At 31.4% G+C, this 25,715-nt stretch overlaps 2 protein-coding genes and 1 pseudogene across 5 annotated transcripts; 1 reads left to right on the forward strand and 2 right to left on the reverse strand.

Moving 5' to 3' along the window:
* Positions 1-360: 360 nt before the first annotated feature.
* Positions 361-2,754, forward strand: LOC133816050 (serine/threonine protein phosphatase 2A 57 kDa regulatory subunit B' alpha isoform-like; annotated as a pseudogene).
* Positions 2,755-5,170: 2,416 nt separating this feature from the next.
* On the reverse strand, positions 5,171-19,848 carry LOC133787714 (transportin-1). Of its 2 annotated transcripts, XM_062225565.1 has the most exons (29): positions 19,438-19,845; positions 18,390-18,677; positions 18,063-18,152; positions 17,811-17,888; positions 17,635-17,715; positions 17,363-17,413; positions 17,038-17,123; positions 16,894-16,960; positions 16,742-16,798; positions 16,624-16,653; positions 16,444-16,503; positions 16,143-16,256; positions 14,679-14,792; positions 14,104-14,202; positions 13,721-13,846; positions 13,550-13,624; positions 13,261-13,332; positions 13,039-13,149; positions 12,713-12,796; positions 11,464-11,571; positions 10,961-11,062; positions 10,683-10,745; positions 10,533-10,607; positions 9,977-10,048; positions 9,759-9,883; positions 9,598-9,649; positions 9,053-9,121; positions 8,907-8,966; positions 7,984-8,763 (listed from the first exon to the last, which is right to left on the reverse strand). In XM_062225565.1, exons 1-29 carry the CDS (start codon positions 19,636-19,638, stop codon positions 8,680-8,682), a joined length of 2,694 nt encoding a protein of 897 aa, XP_062081549.1. In that variant the 5' UTR covers positions 19,639-19,845; the 3' UTR covers positions 7,984-8,679. The 2 variants fall into 2 exon arrangements, with proteins under 2 accessions (XP_062081550.1, XP_062081549.1); XM_062225566.1 differs by lacking the exons at positions 7,984-8,763; positions 8,907-8,966; positions 9,053-9,121; ... (2 more) ...; positions 9,977-10,048; positions 10,533-10,607 and adding an exon at positions 5,171-5,236 and having other exon boundaries at positions 19,438-19,848.
* A 1,867-nt stretch (positions 19,849-21,715) lies between these two features.
* Positions 21,716-25,067, reverse strand: LOC133787740 (uncharacterized). Of its 3 annotated transcripts, none has more exons than XR_009872756.1 (5): positions 24,731-25,067; positions 23,179-23,852; positions 22,894-23,076; positions 22,544-22,643; positions 21,716-22,271 (listed from the first exon to the last, which is right to left on the reverse strand). XR_009872756.1 is itself a non-coding variant. In XM_062225567.1 (4 exons), exons 2-4 carry the CDS (start codon positions 23,842-23,844, stop codon positions 22,614-22,616), a joined length of 879 nt encoding a protein of 292 aa, XP_062081551.1. In that variant the 5' UTR covers positions 23,845-23,852; positions 24,731-25,067; the 3' UTR covers positions 22,300-22,613. The 3 variants fall into 3 exon arrangements, 1 of the variants encoding a protein (XP_062081551.1); XR_009872762.1 differs by having other exon boundaries at positions 21,716-22,298; XM_062225567.1 differs by lacking the exon at positions 21,716-22,271 and having other exon boundaries at positions 22,300-22,643.
* Positions 25,068-25,715: the final 648 nt, after the last annotated feature.

The following is a 25,715-nucleotide window of genomic DNA, read 5'->3' on the forward strand; positions in this document are numbered from 1 at the left end:
ACGCAAAATAGTCCCAAACTTGTCCTTTTTTCCCCCAAAACATGACTAAGTTTTGCTCCTACAAATACAAAATATGGACCCTTCACAATTATTTTTCGGGATTTTGCCTGTGATTGAGAAAACACATATATACATGATTATTTATAGACCAAGTCATTTGTAAAATATTATGTAATTTGATATAGACATAGAAAACTTCATTTTCACATTGATATATTTATATGCTAGCAATAGTATACTGAGATAGATAGGTGAGAGAGAGAGAAAGGTTGGTGAGGCACATGTAGGCTTATAAATGAAATTGAATCATTCTCCATTTTGTAATTGCGACAAGCTGTTCTCAACTCTACTCTACCAACTTATATTAACTAATATGTTCGCCTCAATTTTATGTCAATAAGGCCACGTGGCACTCACCCAGATGATTAGCAAGAACAAAGAAATGTTTTAGCTCTTTCATATCTGTAGTGATCAAATTCTCACCACTCGCATAGTTACGGACATTACTAGGCTTCTTGTCTGTATAGCATAGCTGTCCTTTTTGGTTTTTTTTTCACAATACAACAAGTTCATATTATAGTCATCATAAAACAAAAGACAAACATTCAAAGATAGCTCTTTCTTTCAATCAATGCATAGTGTGAAACTAACACAATCAAGCACATAAGAAGAAGAAGAAGAAGAAGCAGAGAATAGAGGGAAGGAAAATGAAGGGTCAACACAACACTGCAAAAGCCTCTGCCTCGCCAAATAGAACATCACTAAAGACCCTCTTTGATCTTGATTCCAACTGTGAAACTGAGGAAATTCTTTCTATGATCTCTTATTGTACCTTCACATACACTTTGAGTGATCCATCTGAATCTCCTACTCAGCAAGAAAATAAGCGCCACCAGCTCAGTCAACTCCTCACCATCCTAAGAAACTACAAAAAGCCTCTTCATACTCAAGTTTTGTCACCTCTAATGGAGATGATCTCAGCCAATCTTTTTAGGCCACTCCCTCCACCTTCCAAGGCATGTTCTTCCTTCTCATTCATCACCTTAGACTCAGATTTTCCTGATGAAGAAGAGCCCATTTCAAAGCTATCCAGAATGTGGTCACATCTTCAAATAGTTTATGACATTCTCTTGAGACTGATCACAAACATTGATCCTCATACTTTAAGTTCTTATATTGATCATCATTTCCTTGTCAATCTCCTCTCCCTTTTCCAATCCGAAGATCCAAGAGAGCGCGAAAGCTTGAAGAACATCTACCATAGAATCTATTCTAGATTCACTTTCCACCGCTCCTTTATGAGAAAATCGATGAATGATGAGTTCTTGAACTATGTATTTGAAATGGAGAGGCACTGTGGGATTGCGGAGTTGCTTGAGATATGGGGAAGCATTATCAATGGCTTCACAGTTCCACTCAAAGAAGAGCACAAGTTGTTTCTGATGAGAGTACTTATTCCTTTGCACAAGACTAAAGGAATGCTGGTTTACCATAGGCAGCTGGCTTATTGTGTGTCTCAGTTTGTGCAGAAGGAACCTGTGCTTGGTGGGGTTGTGGTGAGAGGGATTTTGAAGTACTGGCCAGTCACTAATTGCCAAAAGGAGGTTTTGCTTATTGGGGAATTGGAGGATTTGGTGGAGAATATTGACACTGATCAGTATAGAAAGTTGGCTCTCCCTTTGTGTGCTCAAATCACAAGATGCCTCAACAGTTGGAACTCACAGGTAATTTTGTATAAAATCCTTCAACAACTTGTTCTAATTATAAAAGTATTCGAATAGATGCGATGATATTAACACACTTATAAGAGTTGCTTCACTCATTACTAATTGATTTTGAGTTAAAACTCGTGAGTCTTAATATGTGTTAGAGTCTAATAGCTCAAACAAGCATCCGATCCAAAATAATACTGAGTCTTAAGATCCGAGTCACTATTTGATCAAACCATAACTCAATGCAAAGATGTTAAAATCTTTATGTGGGGTTCTCTTGTTCTCAAATTAGGTAGCTGAGAGAGCACTATACGTGTGGAACAATGAACACTTTGTGAAAATGGCATCGATGGCAATTGAAGAAGTGTTTCCAGTGGTGGTGGAAGGCATGGAGAAGAACCTCAAGTGGCATTGGAATAAAAACGTTCGACTACTGACACAAAATGTGAAAGCTATGCTGGAAGAAATGGATCCAATTTTGTACTCAAAATGCCTCGATGAGATTGACCAGAGGGAATCCAAAGCTCGCCAGGTGATATAAAGAGGAAGGAAAAATGGGACAGAATCGAAATGGCAGCAGATAAGACTAAGACTAAGAGCAACCATGGCTTTTTACAGCACCAATCACCACCTTATATTTGTGTTTAAGTTTAACAACAATTAAATTAATGACTAAAAACTGATTTATTTGAATGAAACTAAGCAGAACATACATAATATATAATACATATATATGTGTGTGTACCATTCATGCATGCATTATGCATATACATAAGATATTTGTTCGAGAATGATATGGTCACCCTACTAGACATGACAAATGATCTTTGTAATTTAAAGTTCCATGCATTATGAGCAAGAAGGGCTTAAATTATAAGGTAAATATATTTTTTGTGGTTGGAATATGTGTATATATATAGAGGTTTTTTACTCTTTGAAAGATATATTGTCCATTGTGTTGTACCAGATCAAATAATCTAAGAACCTAAGAGGAATGTTTTTCAATAAATTTTTGTAAGGGAAAGTTGACTGAGTTCTTGCAAGTACATTTATAATCATTATTGTAAACATATATGGTGATTATCCTTTGCTTTTATGTTTACATTCATCTTGACAGAAATAGAAATAAATTATAAAAAAAAAATAAACAAAAAGTATATATATTTATTTATAGGGGAATTTTTCAATTTTAAGCCCTACCGGTGGGGCTCTTAGTGTTTCTCGACCTGTGAACAGTTTTCGGCGCGTATTTTTTCCATGACTGTGTATATTGTAGCTATTTAGAGTATCCTGCAAATTTTCATAAAATTCAAAATAGTTTACAGTACCGAAATCTAAGTTTGAACATGTTATTTTCTACGCACATAAAAAAAATTAGTCACGAGTGCAACAACATGTTTGAACTTAGTTTTTGGTACTGTAAATTATTCGAAATTTTCTAAAAATTTGCAGGATGTTCTAAATAGCTACAATATACACGGTCATAAAAAAAATCGCGTCAAAAATTGTTCACGGGTCGAGAACACTGAGAGCTCCACTAGTAGGAGTTAAAGTGAAGCCCATATAAAAAAAATTCACCAATATTTATATATATTAAAGAATTTTCAATAGATAAAATACTTTAATAGTTACAGGAGGTTATATTTTAATTAACCTTGTTATAAAATGTTTGAACGATTATTAATATATTAATTTTGATTTTAGAATTAAATTGTATTTCTAAATATAAAAATTGAATTAAATATTTTTTTAAATAATAAGTGTGTGATTATGAACTTATAAAATTAAAATAATCAATAATAACTAATAATTTTATTAAAATTAATAATAATAATAATAATAATAATAATACATTCTAGTGTAGGGCTGAACTTACAATTTTTTTCTTCTTATTGTGAACTCTCTTCCACACTAACACTTCTCATTCTCCTAAACCAATTTTTCCTTTGTCTGACAAGCTCTACAAAGTCTTAAAAAAACCAATTAATATCGAATTCCTAAAACCATTAATCATTTGTGAAAGAATAATATTAAAAGAAGCCTTTTAGATTGCTCTCATATAAAGTGAAGTGTTTCAAGTGAATAATGAATTTCATATTCTATATATATTTATTTAAATCTATAGTGGGAGAGGTCTAAAGTAGAACTGATCACTTGAATATTAATTTTAGATAATGTTAACACTGGAAACTTTGTGGGGTGTTTGTTTTGAGTAGTTGAGTTACTTTGAAAAGTGTAGAAGAATTTAGGATGGATGTAATATTAAACTCCTGTGTGCAAAGGGTTCACTTTACCCTTAAAATACATGTAGGGCCCACATAAATTTTTAACTCTACCCCTTAAAATTTGAACCAAACATTGGAATGAATTTAGATTATCATTCTTATATTTACTTTACCCCATACCAAACACTCCCTGAGTATGGAATCTTAGTGAAATGAATGATCCTGAAATCTTAAATGTAAATTTCAACATCCAAAAAAAATCCCCCACCACCAATCTGAAGAAAATGTGTGTAAAATTTAGGAGGAAAAAAAATCACTTGAATCCAAACTTTAGATTTGGCATTTGGGAGGGAAAAAGAAGCAAGTTCACGAGTCACTTGCATCTAAACATGATACTTATAAAAAAAATGAATGATATGTGCATTCAAAATATATATTCAAACATTACACACAGTGATGTGACAGTTTAACATAGTCTATCACATTTATTAAAATTGGGATCTACTGTTTTAAAAAGTAATGACACTTGTTTAGGTATATATTTTGGGTGCACATATCATTACTAAAAAAAACCAATAATATATGATGAATATTACAAAGCAATCTATTGCTCACTCCCCAAGCTGCTTTAACACACCAATATTATCAATCACAAATAAAGACTACATTGTTAGATTAAAAATTAATCTAGATGCATATCAATCCTAATGTGGAATAAACAAATGGTTACATAGAATTTAGAGGATCAAAAATATATATCTCGAGCTATTAATCTTGATAATCTCGATCTACAATTCTAGATCTACAAAAGAAAAAGAACAGAAATTAGAACGAGAATATAGGCTTCCAAACTTTCACTAACTCTTTTGGATGGAGTTATTGAAAGTCAGAATGAGTGTTGAATTTGAGGACCAAAAACATATATTTATATAGGTAAGGTCTTTGTGGGAATAAGACAGAATCCTGTTTGTAAATGATTAAAATTCCAAAACTAAATAAAAAATGATGATTCACACGATATCTTTTTCAGCCTATACTAAAAAAAAATCTACACTTCACATTGTAATTTGAACAATGAAGAATTCAATGAGACCAAAAAAAAAAACACTGAACAAACACATATATGGCAAAAAGAAACTGTTTTTTTGCCTAGCACCATAGCAAGTTGGCAGCTGCTATAGAGCAAACAGATTGTTCCCAGATATCAATATTATATCCAAAAGGCATCCATGCTAATTCTCCAATTGCTCAACATGCATTATTTGCAACTGAAACAGTCTCCTTTAGCTTAGGAGTGTTCTCTACCTTAACAAAGCAAGTAAATAAAATATTATATTTAAAAATGGTTGTGGAGCTGGAAATAAAAAATTATATTTAAAAATATTTTGACGAAAATTTAATTTAGGTAATATTTTGATTCATTTTGTTAAGCATAAAATTTGAATCATCGTTTAAAAAATATATAGGTTGATTGTAGATTGGAAAAAAACACCAGTCAAATTGGCATTTTTCCTCCAAAATTTTATGTTATTTCTTTGAACAATCCTGCATAGTATTGTGTAGACTTTTTTTAGTAATAATTACATAATATTTTCATGTATTAAGTAATAATGTAATGTTGATATAAGTTATAAATAAATGATGTATTATAAAAAAGGGAAATTTACAAAAATACATTAAAAGTTAAAAAAAATATGAAAAATACAGTGCATTACAAAAATACAGAATTTTTGGATAAAAACACGAAGGGGCAAAAGCGTAAATACGGAGTAGAAAAATTATAAATAAAAGTGGTAAAATACAATTTTTTGTGCTCAACGTTTACAAACTTGTAAATATATGTTGCAAAATTATAAACATCTGTTACATGTTTGTAAATAATATTTACAAAAATCAGTTTTAGAATTGTTTTTTTTTTTTTACATAAAACTTACAAACAAATTTGTAACTATTTTTTTTATTTTTGTACCAATAGTTTACAAATTTAGTTTCATAACTAAGAAAGATATTTTTTGTAACTAACATTTACGAAAATAATTTATTGTTAAGAAATTGTAACCAAAATTTACATAAAAATAATATATAATTTCATATTGTTATAATATTGTACCAAAAAATTACAGGAACCATCATATTTATACTATACAACTCAAAAATATAAATTTAAGATATTCATTATTTATAAAACATTTTATTAATGGAAGTCTACATAATTACATTAAAATATAAAAAATATATGAAAATCTATTACAAATTTGTAAACATCTATTGCTAAATGGTAAACAACTTTTACATTTTTGTATCTAATATTTAGAAAATTAGTTTAAAAAGAGATTAAATTGTAAGTAAAAAATTTATTTTTGTAACAAAAGTTTCTTAAACTAGTTTTATAATTAGAAAATATATTTTGTAACTAATATTTACAAAAATATTATATAATTTTTATTAGCATAATTGTAACAAAAATTTATAATTCTAATTTTAAAATATTAAAATAATAATATTGTGACGATCATTAATTATATTGTAATATATAATTATTAAACCAATAACTAATGTAACTCATAGATATTGATTTTTTTTGGTAATCATGGATATTGAATTCGAAAGCAATAAATAAAACATAAATTTATTTAGTTTGATCATTTTTTTTAATTATTTATCCTTTGTTATTTTTATAACATCTCTCAACATATATACTACTAATTTATTGATTGACTTAATTAAAATACGTTTATTTTTAATAGTAATATTATATGTTTTCTTAAAGCAATATCATAATTATTTTGTCTATATAATGTTTTGTTAACCTATTTAAATATCAAGTAAAAAGTAAAATATTAAAAAAAAAACAAAAAAAGAGAGAGGAAAAAAATGTAAACTACAAAGACAAAAAAAAATGGAGAATATTAGCAAAAAGACAAAATAAATTTAGTTGATATATATTTATATATAAAAGTAGCATATTATAAAAAATAAAAAGAAACATTTATACTTCCGTTGAAATTATTGTGTGGGTGATTCAGATTAAAAATAAATAAATAATTTGTGGGTGGAGACTAAAGCAAAAGTCATAATTATATGACAAATGAGAGAAAGAACAATTATACCGTAAATTTGTAATGAATTTATATAACCGTATATTTAGATTTTTTTTCTCAAATTCGGTAGAATTTGTAATTTTCCCTATAAAATATCATAGTTTTGATAAATAATTTATAAAATATTTGTTTGTATATATGATATTGAAATATGTTTTTTTTTGTTAGATTACAATAATAATTTTCTTAGAGTTTTGATAAGAATCCGTCAACTTAATAAAACCAACATTAAATGGTAATTCAATCTTTAAAAAAATTGAACACTTAATTTATGATAATACCAAACATAATATTGAAAAAATATATATTTTTATGACATTTTAAAAAATATTTAATAGTTTTACAAATTAAATTAATTTTTCATTAATATTAATAATTGAACTATCAAAATATTATCAATATTTATCATGTACATATTTAATTTAATTTTGTAAATTTTTTTATAATACAACTTATAACTAATCATATATATATACATAAATAATAAATAACTTTATATAAACTATTGTTTTTTTTAAAAAATGTATGAAATAAACATAATAAAAATCAAGACAGTATAATTATTATTATTAATTCTAAAACAATAATGTAGTTAAAAATATTTTTTTCAATGATACATTAATTTAATTTATAAAAATATTAAATATTTTTAAAAATGTCATGAAAATATTTTACTTTAAGAATAATTCACCATTTATTTTATGTTTTCTATGTATTTTTTTTTTAAAAAAAAACATTTAAAGACCTAGATGATAATATTTGAAAATGTTTAAGACCTCACTATTACAAAGTAAAAAAAATACAGTGTATTGAAAGAAAATCATTAGTTACACTTGAGAAACTCAGTTATATCCAAACATGAAATTTAGGAGGAAAGAAAACCCACTTGAATCCAAACATTAGATTTGGAGAGGGAAAAAAAGAAAAAGAAAAAAGCAAGCTCGCTTGTATCGAAACATGATACCTTAAAAAAAACCAATATATGATGAGATTACAAAGTAATTTATTGCTCACTCCCCAAGCTGCTTTAACACAGCAATATTGTCAAATCTTAAATAAAGACTACATCCCTGAAAATTGGGCTATATATGAAACATTAAAATATTGGAGTAAATCATGTCAAAACCAATTGTACAAAATCTGTGAAAATAAGACACAAACCCTATTCACTAAAATGGTTGTAAATGATTAAAAATTCCAAACCTAAATGAAAAATGATGACTCCCACAATTGACTGAGACATCTCTTTCTGCCTATATTAAAAAAAAATTGATTCCAATACCTGACTCGGCTGTTTCTTTACCTCCAACTACAAGACTCCAAGAACAAAAACACTCTCAAAGCTCGGAAAGCCACACCACCCCTGTACACCATACCCCCTGTACCAACCCCGAGCTCCTTCACTCTACCATTTAATGTTGCTTTGAACCATGTTACAACATGTGAAGGGGTGAAAACCAATTCAAGCTTCGATAGTGTAGATGGCTAAGTTACTGGGGACCAAAATTGATCTTTGCTCAAAAGGATCATGACCACAATGTTACTCGACAGTCATAAAATGATCAACAAAGTCGATCCAGACACACAGCTCTGAAGAGCATAGAGAGCCAGCATAGAAAAATGCATGCGAGGACAGCAGTGCTAAACTTGATATTTTGATAGTCTCTCCTTTACTGGCGGCTCCAACACAGACATACATTGGTCCCATGCTCCATTGACAAGCATCTGCAAAAGCAAAGATATATAACAAAGTCATGGATTGTAAGCATATGTTTTACATTGTTCGCCACTCATGAGTGACTGACATAATCAATAGCAAATTGCAAAACAAGTCTTATCAGATTCCAACCTAAAAAGAAAAACTATACCTGCTTATATCCGTGTAACACCTGGCAAACTTCATTATGGAGCTCTTCACTTCTTATTTCCTATATACATAATAAGCCAAAACATTAGCCTTGTGAATAAAACTAGCACATGTAAGGTCATAAAACAATTGTCCTGCCATTCTTACATGCCAACTTGCAATAGCTTTGCACATAGCAACAAGTGAATTAATTGCTCCTGATGGATTTGCCTTGACCTGAAAAATTTCAAGTACCCCAAAGCAAGGATATTACAAACTTGATGACGGTTTTGAAAAAGGGAATATTGCACACAGATAATCTTTTACTGATCACACACACACCCAAAAAAAATACAAATACAAATAAATTATTTGTTCAGCTTAAACTAGCCTACACTTGCTAGAATCTACTCTGCAAATCTTTCACCAAGAATAGGAATAATTACCTGCAAGTTTGGTCAATGGTATGATTTTATATCATGCCCCAAAATGGGTGCACCCCTATACATACCTTAGGCCAAATTCTATTTTAGACCCTAGTTTCCCTTTTTTAAAAACCTCCAGCTGCTTCCCACAAGTCAACTGATATCTCTAATTAGTTAATCTAAACCCCTATTTAAAAAGTTGCCGCATCAACCCTTACTTTTATATTACAGCCGTAAGATACAATTGAACAAAATCTAATAAGAATTCTCAAGGATGCAGAAGCATACCACTGCACAAAGACCTCGGAATGCATCCTCTTTTTCAACATCATCACGTATCCTGCCACAAAATTAATTGTTTGTGAGGGATTGCACACACACACACATAATTATATATAAATTTATACAAACATAAATCAAATAATAATAAAGATGTCCAAAGAACTTACATCGACAAAGCAATACACCATGATTGCATAAAATGCTCGATATGCGGAGACACAATATCTGGACAAACCCACGCAAGCCTCCCTAGTGTGATTGCACTATTCTCAATAAGTGACTTATTAAGACCCTGAATAGCATTAGCACTTAGCACTTGCAATTAGGAATGATACATCCTCCACAAGTATTTTTCAAAGGAAAAGTAAAAAAAATTTGCACTCACCTCTGCATGTTTGAGAATGGGAACTAAGCATGAAATAACTGTCATAACAACTGGAGAAATTTCTTGACGCACCTGCAAATGAATGTTACTTAAGTGATGATTAAATTAAGGAACTATTCAAGCTCAATGGAAAAGTTCATGCATTGTTCATGGTCTTAATGCAGAAAAATAAGAAACTGATATTATTTGTAAGGTCAGATAGCCATTAACCATAGAATGCAAACATGTTACACAGCAATTTCTCAAAAACTCAGAACCACGAGAGTTCCGACACTAGGTCCGATTGTCACCATTGTAAAAGCCATGAAATGTGAGACAAAGACGGGGTTTTAGAATCATATATATTGATTAGAACATGAACACTGAGTAAGCGTTGTGCCAATCTAATTTAGTTCAGCACACCAAGAAAAATGGTGAACAAAGAAGAAATCCACGAGTACCAAAAAAAAAAAGAGAAAAAACACATTTATGGCAAAAAAAAAGGATGTTTTTTGCGTAGCAGCAATAGTGCAAAAAGATTATTCCCAGATATCAATATTACATCCAAAAGACATACCTTGACTGCTAATTCTCCAATTGCCCAACATGCATTATTTGCAACTGAAACAGTCTCCTTTAGCTTAGGAGTGTTCTGTACATTTACAATGCAAGTAAATAAAAGGGGATGATAAAATTACTATTTAGACTCATGCTAAGTTTCACGTACCAGTTGCTTTGCTGCAACATCAAGAAATTCAGGCAAACGAGGTCTCAAATGAATAGGACAAACCTAATCAAATCATAAAGAACATCAAACAGATATTAAATTAAAAGAAGCATAAAATACTTCGACAGCTCTGATGAATCTATTCAAATTTGTTAGCTATGCCTCAGAGAGACAGCTCCACCATTTACTAAAAAAATCTTGCATTTTGCTGACACGTGGAAAGATAAAATGAGACCTACCCTAAGAAGTTTGTTATCTAATTATGTTAGTAAACTTACCCTAGCAAGGTCGCCAAGTAGTGCAAAGGCACTTTGTCTGACATCACAAGTCTCATCCATGCAAGATTGCAAAAGTAGGTCCATCAAGTTACTTTTAGAAATCTGGAAATAAAAAAATCCTTGGAAAGTGAGCAAGTGCAACCTATAAATTAGGTTCAACTAATCTTACTTTATGAGACATTGAGAGCATGCTTGATAAATATTGACCATGCTTTACAAGTTATACATATAATATAATGAATATTTTATCAGCTCAAGTAGAAAAATATCTCACAATAGGAACAAGAATAGTTCCTAATAAATGGTACGATCAACAAGCAGAGTCATAAAAACATAAATAATACAATTTGAAGCATTAAAGAGATCTGTATTTGTATTAGCATGAGCAACCTCTTTTAAAAGCTAAAGAAAATGCAATTATAAAGAATAGTATCTCAGCCTGAAGGCCACATAAAATAGTCATATATTGAGAAAAAAGAAAACTTATAAACAAAGAAGGCTACCAAACTCTCTATCCCACTGCCAAGACCTTCTGCAAGTCCTGAGAGAAGGTCAACCGAGCATACAATGAACTCTTTATCATACTGGGCCCCAGCTGCAGCAGGATCTACCTGCAATATAAGTTAACAGCATGCTTTGAAGATACTTGCAAGTTGAACCAACAGTTATGTGTCCAGACAATTTAAACATCTCACGAAGAACGTCGAAATGAAGGCAGAAAGACGGCATAGGAAATCTAAAAGTTAACTGACAATGAAAAGATTAATTTGTAGGATTTCAACAATTTTGAGAAGTGTCCATAGAACCTCTGAAGCTAGCTCAGTGATGAGAGGGATGGAGCTAAGGTTGAGGTCTCAAGTTCGAACCTGGGACCTCTTTGTCATTTCTTTACAGTGGGTGTCAAGTGTGCTACACACTATTAAAAAAAAGAGTATGCACAGGAATGTAACCACTAACCAGAGAAAGTATAACATCCAAAAGGCTACAGACTACAAAGATAGAATAACAGTAAGATCTAAAACTCAAAGCATGTTCTTGCAATTCTCATGGGAGATCTCCCAAGGTTTCTCCAACAAAATAACAGAAGCACACAAATATTAAAACTTTCAAAGCTTTTTACAACTGATAAACTGTGTTAATATCAACGGCAATCCTGTTAGGAACCCAGATTTCAATTTCTTTTGTTTAGTTTTTGAAGAACGAGAAAGATTTTCAAGAAACTAAAACAAAGATTCTATGGATGTTTGAAGATGGAATCTATTGAAAGTTTGAGAATTATTTTCCTCTTTTTTCTAGTAATATCCATCACAATTTTTTTCCTCTTCAAAATCCACAATCCAAACAAAGTCATAAGAATTTAGAGCTTCCAATACAAATAATTTTTAAAAAAAATAAATAAATAAAAGCAGCTATGACTTGTAAGAGTTATGATGTAAAAGCAACTTTGGCCTAAGACAATAGAGTTTTTATAAGTTTGAAAGATACTTGATATAGCGAAGATGTCTTTCTTACAGCAAGGATAACAGCTGCATAGACATCTCAGTCAGAAAAGGTCCAAACCTTTTTGTCGCTATTACAATGACTATAGTATTACAAGGAATTGTAAGTATAAAAGTAAAAGAGCTAAAATGAGAACATTCTGCAGGTTAGACCTTCAAAAAACATAGTATAAGGAGTGTAAACACTCACACTTCCACAGAGAAAGTATATCAATCAAATACTCAGTTTAAAGGGTAAAAGATTTTTACCCACCTTTGCCAACTGTTGGGTCTGAATGATGTTTATGCATCTCTGAAATACTGGCTCCGCAAATGAAGAAAATCCAGTACCCAATGCCTGAAAAAACCCAGTTTATATTCAAGTTAGCCATTTTCATACTATTATCCTGTACAATCTCAGAACATGATAAAGATAATGCAAATCTATAAATGCATGCCAAATAGTTCACCATGTTGGAATTTATAAAAGGTAAATAAAAAATTGTACAAGAAAAAGAAAAGATTGAAAATTAGCATTGTAAACCATTTCCAAACATTAAAAACAAATACTATAGACGCTAAAAAACAAGAGTAGCATACCTGTGATATAGATGTGAAGCACTCAAGCAGTGGAAATAGGTCTTTGTCTGCATTTGAAAGTTGTTGCCATTTTGCGATCAAGGGTGGCATCAGAATTTCAAGATAAGCAGGCTGTAAGTGTGAAGACAAATGGGAGGGAAATAAGTTAGTAAAAAATGAATTCCAAATAAAAAGCAAACTCTACTGAATGGGAAATGGCGATTTTTAGTATGATGAGGCTACCTGATTTAGCTCCGCACCAACAGCATCTGCTAGAGTTCCAATTGCATCATAAACAATTCTGAGGTTCCGCCTCTGAGATTATTGATAAAGAGGGTCGAGAAAAGGCAAAAGACAGTTAGAAACATAACTTCGTTCATTTTTCCCATAAAAGCAAGTGTTCATCTTTCTCATTTGAAAAAAATAAGTGAAACGCAACAATAAAAAGCAAGTATAGGGATATGATTGGTGTTGCATTGCATTTCATTCATAATATCATAATAAAGCAAATGATTTAAGGCCAACGAAAAACCTGATATTTTCCATAAGCACACATGAGGTGCTGCAAAATTACATCCAACCTAGGTACCAATTCTTCAGCAGCCTCCTATAATTAATAAAGAAACATTAGAACTAAATACTCTCATGTTACAATTTCATACAGCATTTGGTGAAAGATTTAAACTTCATTTATAGCAAGAACCTCTTCAAGCGTAGCAAAGGCTGAACAAGCAGCTTCCTGAACCCGCTTGTTAGTGTCCAATATTCTTCTAAGGAGCCCGAGAAGAACCTTGTCAAACTGCTCATAACCCGTTTGATGTCCAACACCCTGAACAAAAAAAAGGTTTGTTGTGAACTACAAGTCATTATTCTCTGTCCTTACTGAAAAGAGCTGCGCAATCATATACCAACAAACTACAAGTCATTTCAATAGATTCTTAAACATCTCATATACCAGAACTAACTACTAGCCATTTATAAATTCTTAAAATTCTGCCAAAGCAATGCCTAAATAAAAAACGCACATCACAATGATGTAAAATTTTATAATGGACAAGAAAGTAGTAAACTGACATGAAATTATACCTGAACAATGAATTTACTGAAACGAGAAAGAGTCCAACATGATATACTCCGTATGAGAGGAAACTTGTCATCTAATAAAGGGATTAGAAATGCAACAATCTGTAGAATGTGAAATAAGTTCAATATAGTATTTGCTATTATGAATCAACAAGAGAACAGTATGAAATAATGTACTAATAATAGCATAAATATCTTTTATAATCCGCCTATGAAAGCAAGAAAACTTAATTGATTCACATGTTCTACTGAATTATAAGCAAAACATCTTCAAAAACATGAAAGAAGGAGTGTATAGTACTAGACAATATTATAATAATCATGAATCGTGAAAAATTACTCTCTTTTTTTATTTACAAACCCATAAATCTCTCAAATTCTCTTAGTGGAACCAACTTTGATACTAGGGCTACCTGCCAGACCTTACAGTATATGGGGAACAAGAAATATTACAACTAGGTGCTCAGGATGGCCTCAAACCTCAGATTTTATGGGAGTAAACCACAGGACTGATTATTTCAACTACCCCCTCTTAGGTATCAAGCTTACCAAATCAAAAGAAGACAATTAAACATTACCTCTGACAAATGTGGATATAGTCCATTGATGCAACCCTCAGCTATGGCACCAAGAGCCAAAACAGCAGCTTCCCTCTCTTTCCAAGCTTCATCCCCACTATTAGACAAGTTGGTCTGCAAAAATTTAAATGGTGAAAACACATTTGAAACAGATTTCTTTAGTGTGTGGAGTGAGTAATGTTATTTTACTAGATACTTTGATCCAAATCTAAATTAAAACTTAAAATCCTAAATGAAACCCTGTAAAATTTAGGTGGTGTTTGGTTCATAGTAATGGACATGGGAATGTAATTGCATTCTTAAACTAAATCCATTCAATTGTTTGGTTTCCATTTTGATTTTTGAAAACTCATTCCTTAGTAATTGTCATTCATATATATAATTGACTCACTTTTCCTAAACTAAACCATAGGAAAAGCTATTCCTTTCCACACTTTCCGATACTTTTTTAAATTATGCCTTATTTGCCCTTTTCTTCAAACATTTCAGCACACACACAAAATTTAAAATTACATAATAATCAACACATTTTATATAGCAAACAAAATGATTAAAGAAAGAAATAATAACAACATGACCAAAATTATAAAACCAACTTTTATATATATGTATATATTAGTTCATTGTTAATGTTAATATAGAATCATATATTTTTCTTAAAAACATATACTCACAAATAATCTAAAAAATCATGATAATAATAATAATAAGATGACATTTTTTGTTTTATAAAAAAATTGCATTTAATTTAGTACATTTTTATAAGTATTAATGTATCTTATTATATATTTATGTACAAAGTATTGATCTGTAATATATTAATTATTTATTTATATAGTAATATAATGTTAATTTGATTTTTTTTAAAATATATAATTCTATGTATAAAAAAAATTAATATAGAAGGATAATGATAATTTAATTTTAAAAAATATATAATTTTGTATATAAAAAAAAGTTAATATACAAGGATAATTATAATTTAATTTTTTTTTTAAAATAAACATTTTTTGAAAGTAAGGACAATTTGGTCAAAATAATATTAATTCCATTTCATTCCATAATATACCAAATACAATAATCCTCACTCAGTCATTGATTCCAAAGTATCTACCAAACAAAGTAATGGAAATCGTATTCCATTCCATTCCTATTACCATTACCATTCCAATTTTATTTTGCAACCAGACACTACCTTAGTATGATTTTTACCCAAGTATCACTTCCAATAATTGTAAGAAGTAACAGCCCAATAATTCTAATGTTTGATTCTATAAAAACAGGTGCTTTAGTCTTTCTCTCACTAGGCAAATCAAGTAACTTTCTAAGAACCTTAAGATCTAGCCACACTGGATTGTCTTAGTTCATTTGATTTACAGTGAGAAGATAGAGTGACACATTGTAGAAAGAAAGAAAATGTCTTGGGAATCAATTTTAACCTTTGATACTCAATAATTGTATTACCTGAACTAAAGGCATCAATGTAGGAAGAATCTCGTCGCCAAACATATTTGAGAGAATATCAAGAGCAGCAGCGCTGCACTTGCGTAAATTCCAGACATTGACAATATCATCGTCCTATTATTGAACCAATTGTCAATAAAATATATATATATAAAAAAAAAAGAACTTGTCAACAAAGGCTTTCCTAATAAATTAATCCAATAGCAACTATATTAACAATCTATAAATTGAAATGTGCTTATGCAGCATATATTTGATCAGAATTATCAGTAATTGATCAAAAGATGTTCTTGTAACATACATCGTCTTCCCCACCCTCTGATCCATGAAACCGTGATGAATGGAAACGAGGTTTGATATCCTGTAGCGCAAAAGTAAAACAGAGGTGAAGGACTTATTTTATCAAGAATGCAAATATTGGAGCCAAAACTCTAATTGATATCAAGAACCCAAAAATAAAAATAAAGATAAGGGTTCCAACCTGTTCACGATCTGGTACAGACTCATCCTCCTGCAAAAATAAATTAATGCCTCAAATTACGAAGGAAAAGTAAATTCAATTTTAACACTCCAAAACACATATAGACTCAGCAAAGTACCTCAGCATCAATTAGTGATTCGTCATCATCAGCATAAATCATGTTCGATAATAACACCTATGCATGGTGAGAAGATTATAAGACAAAAGCAATCTAAAACTCCAGTAGAAAAATGATTGATCAATAAAAATCTTGTCAATGGTATTCTATACCGGAATTAGACGGGGCAAGTACTCCCTTAAGTTCTCTGGGGGTAACTGAGCTTCACAATAAGCAGACCTGTTGAGAGAGCTCCACAATTAAGCTACTTGGTAAGATTGTATTCATATCTTGTTGTCAAGAACTTGCAACGTTACCAGAATTCACAAGCTTCAAGAGCCACCTCCTCATCAGTGTCCTTGTTAACTTGCAACATATACTCAATTACATTCTTTAGATGTGGCTGCAGCTCAAAAAATACCACATCAAGAAAAGGACGTAAAAGTTTATTTATTTTATAGAAGAAAAGAATGCAGAGATCTCAAATTCAGCACACATTTAAAAGGGCAAATTATTACAGTGGCTTTCAAAAGACAAGGACCAGAAAAAGGGCAGCAACATCAAACAAAAAGATGTGTGAAAGGAAATGCAGAATCATACAAAATTTTGTACAAAACTTATAGTTTAATTAAAATATCTTACCTCTAAGAAAGATGGGCGGACTTCAATTAGCTGCACGAATGCTGAGCAAACCTGTTTGAAAGAAAGTTACACACAGCATGGATGAGACTCTGAGAGTATAATTAACAATGACAATCATGATAGAAATACACTGTAGGAACTGACAAACTCTGTGGTTACAGAGTTTTTACATTTTGAGCCAAAAATGGAAACATTCAAAGCATAATAAGGCACAATATGTTTTACTGCAAGATGGAAAATATCATATGCATAAAAACAAGATAAATACTAACCAATTTTCGCACTTCTGAGACAGTGTCATTTGAAAGAACAAACAAGCCTTGAAGATATTGATCCATAGACGCATATAAAGCCTGCAAGACATTAGTTCACAATAATCACAAGAACCCAAAGAAGTGAATAATTTTGGCCTGAAACTGACCAGAGAACAAGTTCAGCAATAACTTACTGCCGGCATCAACATAATGTATTGATTCACTGAACCCAAGGAAAGCTTTCTCAGTGAGGAATGTGGCGACTGGAAAAGCTGTATAAAGAAAGGTCATATTTAGAAACCCAAGGACATAAAGAAAACAGATAATAATATTAATAATAATAATAAAGTCAAATATCCACCGTAAAAGATATTTTTTCACAACAACATAGCATCCATATATACAAGAAAAGAATATTTTAACAGCTTTATAAAGTTATGCCAAACCTTAAACAATCTAGGGAGAAATATGTTGATAGGTCGTTCAGCTAAACCAGGTATATCTCCATCAAGCTCTTGAGGAATATCCTCGCAAATCTGCATCAAACCACACCATTGATGTATCGAATAATTTTGATAAGTAGTCTTGACTGAGATACATTTGAACCACATGTGTCCTAATATCTATTTTGTATAGGCTACATTAAATTCTGGAAAAGAGTGCAAAAGACCTCTAACATTACGTTGTACTACGAAACCCCCATAAATATTGAAGGACCAACTACTATAGACCAAAAGGCTGATAATCATTTGACTCTGAAACAAAAGAAATACCTTGGATAACGCATCCATAGCACCTTCCATATGACTAAGATCATTGCTGTCTAAGCAACTGACAAGAGCCTGCAACAACTCAGGCCATCCTGCTACTCCTCCTAGTTGAACAACAGCACTTACAATTGTTCCAACTGTTGACCTTATGTTCCTATCTGCTGCTCCCAAGCAGGGCAACAGCTCTGACTTAATATATTGCTGGTAAGCAGGAATCATAGTCTTATATGCAGACCGAAGGTTATTTTTTAAAAGCAAGCCTGCAGCTTGCCGAACATCTGCTGATTTACCCTGTTTAAATTACCACAGTAAGTTAATTGACAACCAGGAAAAGATTTTAGGAAGAGTAAAAAGATGCTAACACAATGATTTTAAGATAAGCAACCAGAATAAGATTCAATACTATCAAGACAAATTACTTTTAACACTATAAGCAAGAAAGAGTGTTTTCAATCAAAAAGAAAAAAGGGCAGCCATCCCTCTACTCTACTTCTAACTAGAGCTAGTGGTTCGCTGTTCCACATATAATATCGTGAATGAAAATAGCACCAAGCAACGGAGCAAACAATGTAGTTAATAGTTGCCAGCATGTTGCAAGAATCAACAATAAACAATTTTGCCAGTTTGAGATTCTTCTAAAAGTGGATCGCATACAAGTTCCACTACATCAACCAAAGCAGGATTATAACTTATAAGAATTCATAAACTACGAAACCCAAACTTTCCATCAGACCCGAAATCCATAAACGACCATAAATGTCATGTACAAACTTTCCAACAGTCAACCAGATTAACCAATCCAGAAACAGGAATATTTTAAGCCAATACTTCCCCCTAAAGATACAAACTTACAATCCAAACAAAATCATTACCCTCCAATACAACAAACCTCAAATTCTCGATAAACACATTACTCGTATCGAATCCCCATTACCCACACAAAAAACTGAAAGTAAATTCTCAATCTCCCAATAATCACAAATCTCATCGTATCCATATCAACAAAACGAAATTAAAAACTAAACAAAAATCAAATTTTTCATCACAGTACCTCAGCCCGTGCGATAATGAAAGCAAGATAGTTGTTGAAATCAGGGAACTGAGAATAGTGCTGAAGTTGTTGCCATATCTGAGACTTATCAGCAGAAGTAGACGAATGAGAAATTTGCTGCTCCAAAAGCCCACAGATCTCCGTGAATCCTTCTTCTTTGGGTTGCCACTGGGCACTCGCCGTCGTCGCCGCCGCCGCCATAGCTATTCTATATAACCTTTTTGGCTCGAAGGTTCTGCTACAAAAGCAATAAAGGTTATCGGAATCTTAAGGCTCGACGAGTTTTCAGAGGAGCGAGAAACCCAGGTGAAGACAGAGAGAGAGAGAGAGTTAGAGGGCCGAGAGGTTTTGCTGGGCTAAGAGAGGAGGAGGCGAAGAAGACGATCTCTGGTTTTATATAAAATGAGATGAAAAACGCCCAAAAAAAAAACAATTATTAGTTTTTTTTCTTAATGATTTTTTTTTTTTTTTTGAGAAAGAAAAAAAATATTTATTAACATTTTCTTCCTATTAAAAATAACAATTATTATTTTTTTACATAAATATTTTTTATACGAAATGACATAAACACAACATTAAATAATAAAATATTTGAGAGAATTCTAAACAGAAAAACAATTAATAAAAATAGTTTTATTCAATGCCTTATAATTTGAGAACAATCTAAACAAATTTGGATCATTGGATGCATAGACCAAGATAAATTTAAATAATAAATATGTATATGATTAGATAAATTCAAATTATAATATCTGAAAAATAATAATCAAGATATATAACAAACTAATAATTAATTCTACACTATTTTCTCTTTCAAATTTTTTTGGTACTTACAATAGAAAAATCATGTTAATGTAACAACATTAAACACTAGCACCAATAATTTAAAAGGTGAGTTTGTATTCTTAAAATAAAATTTAATAACACTCACTTGTGTTATTCATCAATCATCATAAGTGAATTTATTACACATTCACGTTTTTATCATTATTAAAAAAACGACTAAAGTGTGACTGAATATATTTATCCTAATTTTTACTATACACATTGGCATTTTTCAATATTTATTTATCACTAGTGTGAAAAAGACATTGGACAATGCTCTCTCTTTTTGGCTAGAAAATATCACTAAAGGGGATCTATGATTTAAGTTTATAAAAATGCATTTGTATTAGTTTTATTATATTCTTCAAATTCTAAATATGAGGAGGTTCAAAAACCTAATATGTAAGAAAAAAAAAAACTTGATGATGGGAAACATAAAGTTCTATACAACTTTGGTGAGGTGTTTTCTTTTTCTTTTTAAAGTGGTGGCAAAACTAAAATAAAATAAAAACAAAATAATATTAGTTTGCAATATTGAGATTTTGCATTCCATGGGCTTGGGTGACTTTTTGTATTGATGCTCTGCTCAGTGCCCACTGGCATCTGCTATGCTTTGGACCAATTGATTTGATTCTATTAAATCTACTTATGTAAATATATTTAATATAAAAATGCTTGTAGCTTTATGTTGAAAAAGAATTAAGAAAAGGGATAATTTGCATTATTTATTTTTTACTCAATTTAATTTGAAATTAAAAGCTTAATTAACGTAAGATAGTCATGCATAAGACCATCTCCAATGTTGTTTTACTAAATATTAATATAAATAAAAATGATTTTATTATATGAAATTATATTATTATGATGGGCAAATAAGTGGTTTTCAATAGTATTCTTTATTGAATGATGATAACTCATTTTGTGTTTGAATTGACTTAGGGCGTGTAATTACTAGGCGAGTAATTACATTACATTTAAAAATACAATGTGTATATGGATATCAAGTATTAATTACTTATGAATTATGAGTAGTAATACACAAAAAAATATATATTATATAATACACCAGACTTATGAGAGTTAGATAGTATAATTAATTACATAATTACTGTATAATTACGTATCAAATCAAATAATTACTTTGAATTGCATCCAATTCAGAATCATCTCTGTTTCTATCATAAATTATTGGGTATTCTTTCTCATCAAAATGAAGTAGTTCAAAACATTGGTTTAGTTATTTGGTATTCATTTCAGATGGTTTCTCTTTTTGTTTGCTAAAATATTCCCAAAGCTTGTTTGTTTGTGTCTTCATTTTCATCTTTCTAATCAATCTATCATTTCCTTCAATTACAAAACCCAAATCTAGATCAGATATTTCCAGGTGGATGACAGCTATTTTCCATATAGGTATATAAAGTCTGAACATTGCAATTATTCGACTAAGTTCAAATGAATTTCTAAAAGAGTTCAAACTTGTGTTCTCTTATTTTTCCTTATCCTCAACACCCTTTTTGTTATTACTGATATAATGATTATTGACATATAAGAGAGCACATGAAAAATATCAGTATTTTCTCTCTCTTCTTGTCCACTTTTTTGGCAAAGCCAAAAATTTATATTGTAATGTATAATGTACAAGATTTGCACGCTAGCCCTAAAATAACAATTAAGAAAACCATGCCCAAAGTAAACGAACCCTTTTTTCAAGACGAGAGAGAGCCAAAGCCAAAGCTAATAAGTTCATAAGGGTTAATAAACACATCAACGTGATTTTTCTTTTTTTACTTTTGAGAATCCCAATAGAAATCCCAAAGACTAGAACACCACTAGCGGAGCATGCGGTGTTTGCTATTCTGAAACTCTTTAAGCTTAACCATCACGCCAAATCATTTGGGTGACACCAATATTTCAAATCCCCAATTGGACTTTCCATGCAACAACGCTTTAATTCCCCAAAACATGCTCAGATTAATGATACTTCCAACACCATCACATGCACAACGAACCTGTAACGTATAGATTCTGAGAAAACGCTGGAAACAAATATAAAACCAATGTGATTTATAGATGATTTCAGTCTGTATTTGGGATAACAGTTGAGCATTATATGCTCTATCGGAGTACAACAAATGGGCAGTATAAAGGACAGACATTGCCTCTTGCTGAAGCGTTTTTGTCAAGCATTTATTCACTTGGCAAGAAGCAAACGAATATATGATCCAGGTTGTTGAAGTCACAAAAATAAGCACACTATCGTAAGAGAGTAAGAGACATTTACCCGAATCTGAATTCAGGATACTCATGTCGTTGAGTGCTTCTAAAAACTCCTCCCGTAACAATGCTCCTTCCTACTTCTGATTTTTCTGCTTTTCTGCAGCCTATTAAACAACAGAGATCACAAGTAAGGAAACAGAAAATGAATATTAAAGATTGAACCAGCTATAATGACTAAAAAGCAGAAAGTAAGCGTAGGAATAGAATTTCCTAGCGAATTTATTTATTGGAATTACAACATTATCATCAAGTTAGTCAAATGAAATGGAAAACTAATCATGGTAATTGAAATTCTCATACAGAGTGTGATATAGAACCATTATAACCACGGATGATTGAGAAAAAAAGTCAAACCTTTCGAAGTTTCTCCAGAACTGAATTCTCAAAAGCTTGAAAGCCAGCTCCAACTAGATGATTCAGTCGTTCCGCTTCGGCGGGTTTCTGAACAGTTGGAATTTGTGCCGGGGTAGCTGGTTGGTAAGGCAAAACCAGCAATGGGTTAGAAAGATCACCGCTCACTGTGCCTGTAGCAGCAACCTACAAGAAATAGAATATGACATGAGTATTTACAATAAAGCCAAATAAGCTGTTCAAAAAACTATTAACTCTAATATAATTATAAAGCATTACTATACTTACAGCTGCATCTTCACTGGCCATCACAACAAGTGCTGAACCTCTCTTCTTCTTCATGACAACATCTTCAACCTCACCAAATTTTGAGAACAATTCTCTCAACCTCTCGGCCGTGTAACCCTCGCCAAATTTTTCCCAAGAAACCTTAAGTATTTTCTTCTTATCCAAGAACACACCACCAGTATTGGCAGTCTCTTCACTAACTCCTCTCATGTCGGTCTTCGATACGGAAGCAGTAGTTTTTCCTTTATTCTTATGCATTTCACGTATCCTTGCAACCTGCTCTTTAAGTTCCTTGAGAATACTCTCCTCTTTCCCTCGTTGTCCTGCAGCAAGATCAGGAGCAAAAGCAGATCTTTCTCTTTCTTCAAGATCAGAAACCATCCTTCTTCTCTTGGCATCGCGTTCAGAATGACGCCGTTGCTGCTCTTGCTTAACCTTCAAAAGATCATCAAATAATTTTCTGGCCTTCTCATCCTTGAGTATCTCATATGAGGACTTGACCCTCTGGAATTTGTCATGGGCTTTTGGATCATCTCGATTCTTGTCTGGGTGCAACTCCAGAGCCTTTACTTTATATGCCTTTGATATCTCTTTCTCTGTAAGCTTAGCACCATCCTCACCAGTTGGTAGCCCAAGAATGCTGTAGTGATCCACGTCAACATCCATATCTAACGCTGAAAATTACAAAAGGAAAAATGCAGCATATCAGAATAGTCTATGATATTCAGTAAACATGTCAAAACATAAACATCAAAATTAGGGCAACAGGCAAAAGGGTACTTATTATTATTATATTAAGGTTACTTGGTAAATTGCAGAAGAACAAAATTCTAGAAAATGCTTGCGGAAATCATATTAATAGTACGAGTAAGTCTTGAATGAGCCCCTCAAAAGCTTGATGCAAATAAACGAATTTTTGTTCTACGTCTTCAAGCTATATATCCTCGTTTAATTCGTTTAATTCTAGTCATTGACTAAATGAAACTTTGATGAATAACTAATTGATTTCTTTTCTTTCAGTTATTTTCCTTCCCTTTTCTAGTCTATTAATAAGAAAACGGATTCTTCCAATATAAAATAAAAATTCCAATGGCTTTTGCTACTATAACCTTCCCAACCACGATTTTTATGTGTTTATCATAATTCGATGCTTATTATTATGATCTCAAACTTCTCAATATAACCTAGCAGATTTCTTTTTGGCTAGTGGGGGTTTGAAAGCCCCAGAGTTAGGTGTTTGGGATGTCTCAGCGGTAATTGGATTGTTTCACTATAAACACTTTGTTGCTCCATCTCAATTCTCGATTATTTTCACAACAACAAAAAACAAGACAAAACACAATACAATCAACATATAGCAAATTAGCAACAGCGAGCATTTAAATTCCAGATAACTTAGATAATTCACAAACATAATTTAAAATTAAACTCATGCAACAGGGAAACACCAGAAAAACTGGTAAAAACAATAACAGGCTTAGCAACGTGAATCTAAAACAATAATGCCCAAATAATCTTAGTTCTAAAAAGAAAGTTACGAACTCGAGAGTACCTGGACTGGACGGACGCCGCTGATGCTTTCACGGAACACGGTCGCACGGAGTGGCTTGTGGCGACGTGCCTCGAGGATGGCTAGAGACGACGGTTTTGGAGCTTTGAGAATTTCGTCAGCACTCCGTACCCGCTACAGCTGGGTGGATGCCTAGAGACGACGAGCTCGCGACAGGTGGTTGCAGACGATGGCAGAGCGTGGCTCGCGACGGGAAGAGGTAGCGGCGATAGGTCGTCGGGGTAGGGTTTCCGAGATGAGGTAGGGTCGATGGATTCTGGGTACGGGAAAGAAGAGCAAGAAGACGAAGAGCTTTTTATTTATTTATTTTTATATAGTAGAATAAGAGATTTTGATTAAGAAGTTTGTTTAGTTTTTTTTTCTTTGTTTACTGAAAGAGTTTGATTGGGTTTAGGCTCTTATTTTAATTAATTAAATTAATTTTATTTTTTTAGGTTTAGAAATGTAATTAATTGCTGAAAGAATATATTTTATTTAGAAATTACTAAATAATATTCTAAAAAATTTATTTTTGAAATGTTTTTAAAATTATTTAAAATATCATATCTTATCATTAAATATAAAATAAGAATACAAATTTTGATATATTAAATTTTGTTTAAATTTAATAAAATATAAAAAAGAAATTAAAGTGTTATTTTTTATTTTAGTTATTACCAAAAAAAAGAACATATATTTTTAAAGTTAAAAAGAAGATAGTGAAAAAGAGTAACCTTTCAAAAAAATAAGTAGGTGTACAATGGATAGACAGAGAATAAAGTGAAAATAAGACTAACTAAGTTTAAAATTGTATAAAATAAAGGTACAATTATAAATAAAATAACACGTGTTATTATTGGAATTAAGATTAAAAAAACAGTTTGTAATGTAAATTTTCCTTGATTAATTAGGTTTCAGTTTAATTTTTAGATTTTTAATTTGATTAAAATTAATTTTTTATGCTTTTTATTTAGATTTTTCATTGAAT

This window comes from Humulus lupulus, chromosome 1, assembly GCF_963169125.1.
Source record: "Humulus lupulus chromosome 1, drHumLupu1.1, whole genome shotgun sequence".
In the NCBI taxonomy this organism is placed as follows: Eukaryota; Viridiplantae; Streptophyta; class Magnoliopsida; order Rosales; family Cannabaceae; genus Humulus; species Humulus lupulus.

Excerpts from the sequence above, each read along its gene's own strand:
- LOC133787740 (XM_062225567.1), bottom strand. The coding sequence starts at position 23,844 with ATGGATGTTGACGTGGATCACTACAGCATTCTTGGGCTACCAACTGGT. Across the intron at positions 23,077-23,178 it reads TGGCCAGTGAAGATGCAGCT|GTTGCTGCTACAGGCACAGT; the intron begins GTAAGTATAGTA and ends TATTTCTTGTAG. Across the intron at positions 22,644-22,893 it reads TTCTGGAGAAACTTCGAAAG|GCTGCAGAAAAGCAGAAAAA; the intron begins GTTTGACTTTTT and ends GTTGTTTAATAG.
- LOC133787714 (XM_062225565.1), bottom strand. The coding sequence starts at position 19,638 with ATGGCGGCGGCGGCGACGACGGCGAGTGCCCAGTGGCAACCCAAAGAA. Across the intron at positions 17,124-17,362 it reads TCCGCCCATCTTTCTTAGAG|CCACATCTAAAGAATGTAAT; the intron begins GTAAGATATTTT and ends TTTGAGCTGCAG. Across the intron at positions 9,650-9,758 it reads TGGTGTATTGCTTTGTCGAT|GATACGTGATGATGTTGAAA; the intron begins GTAAGTTCTTTG and ends ATTTTGTGGCAG.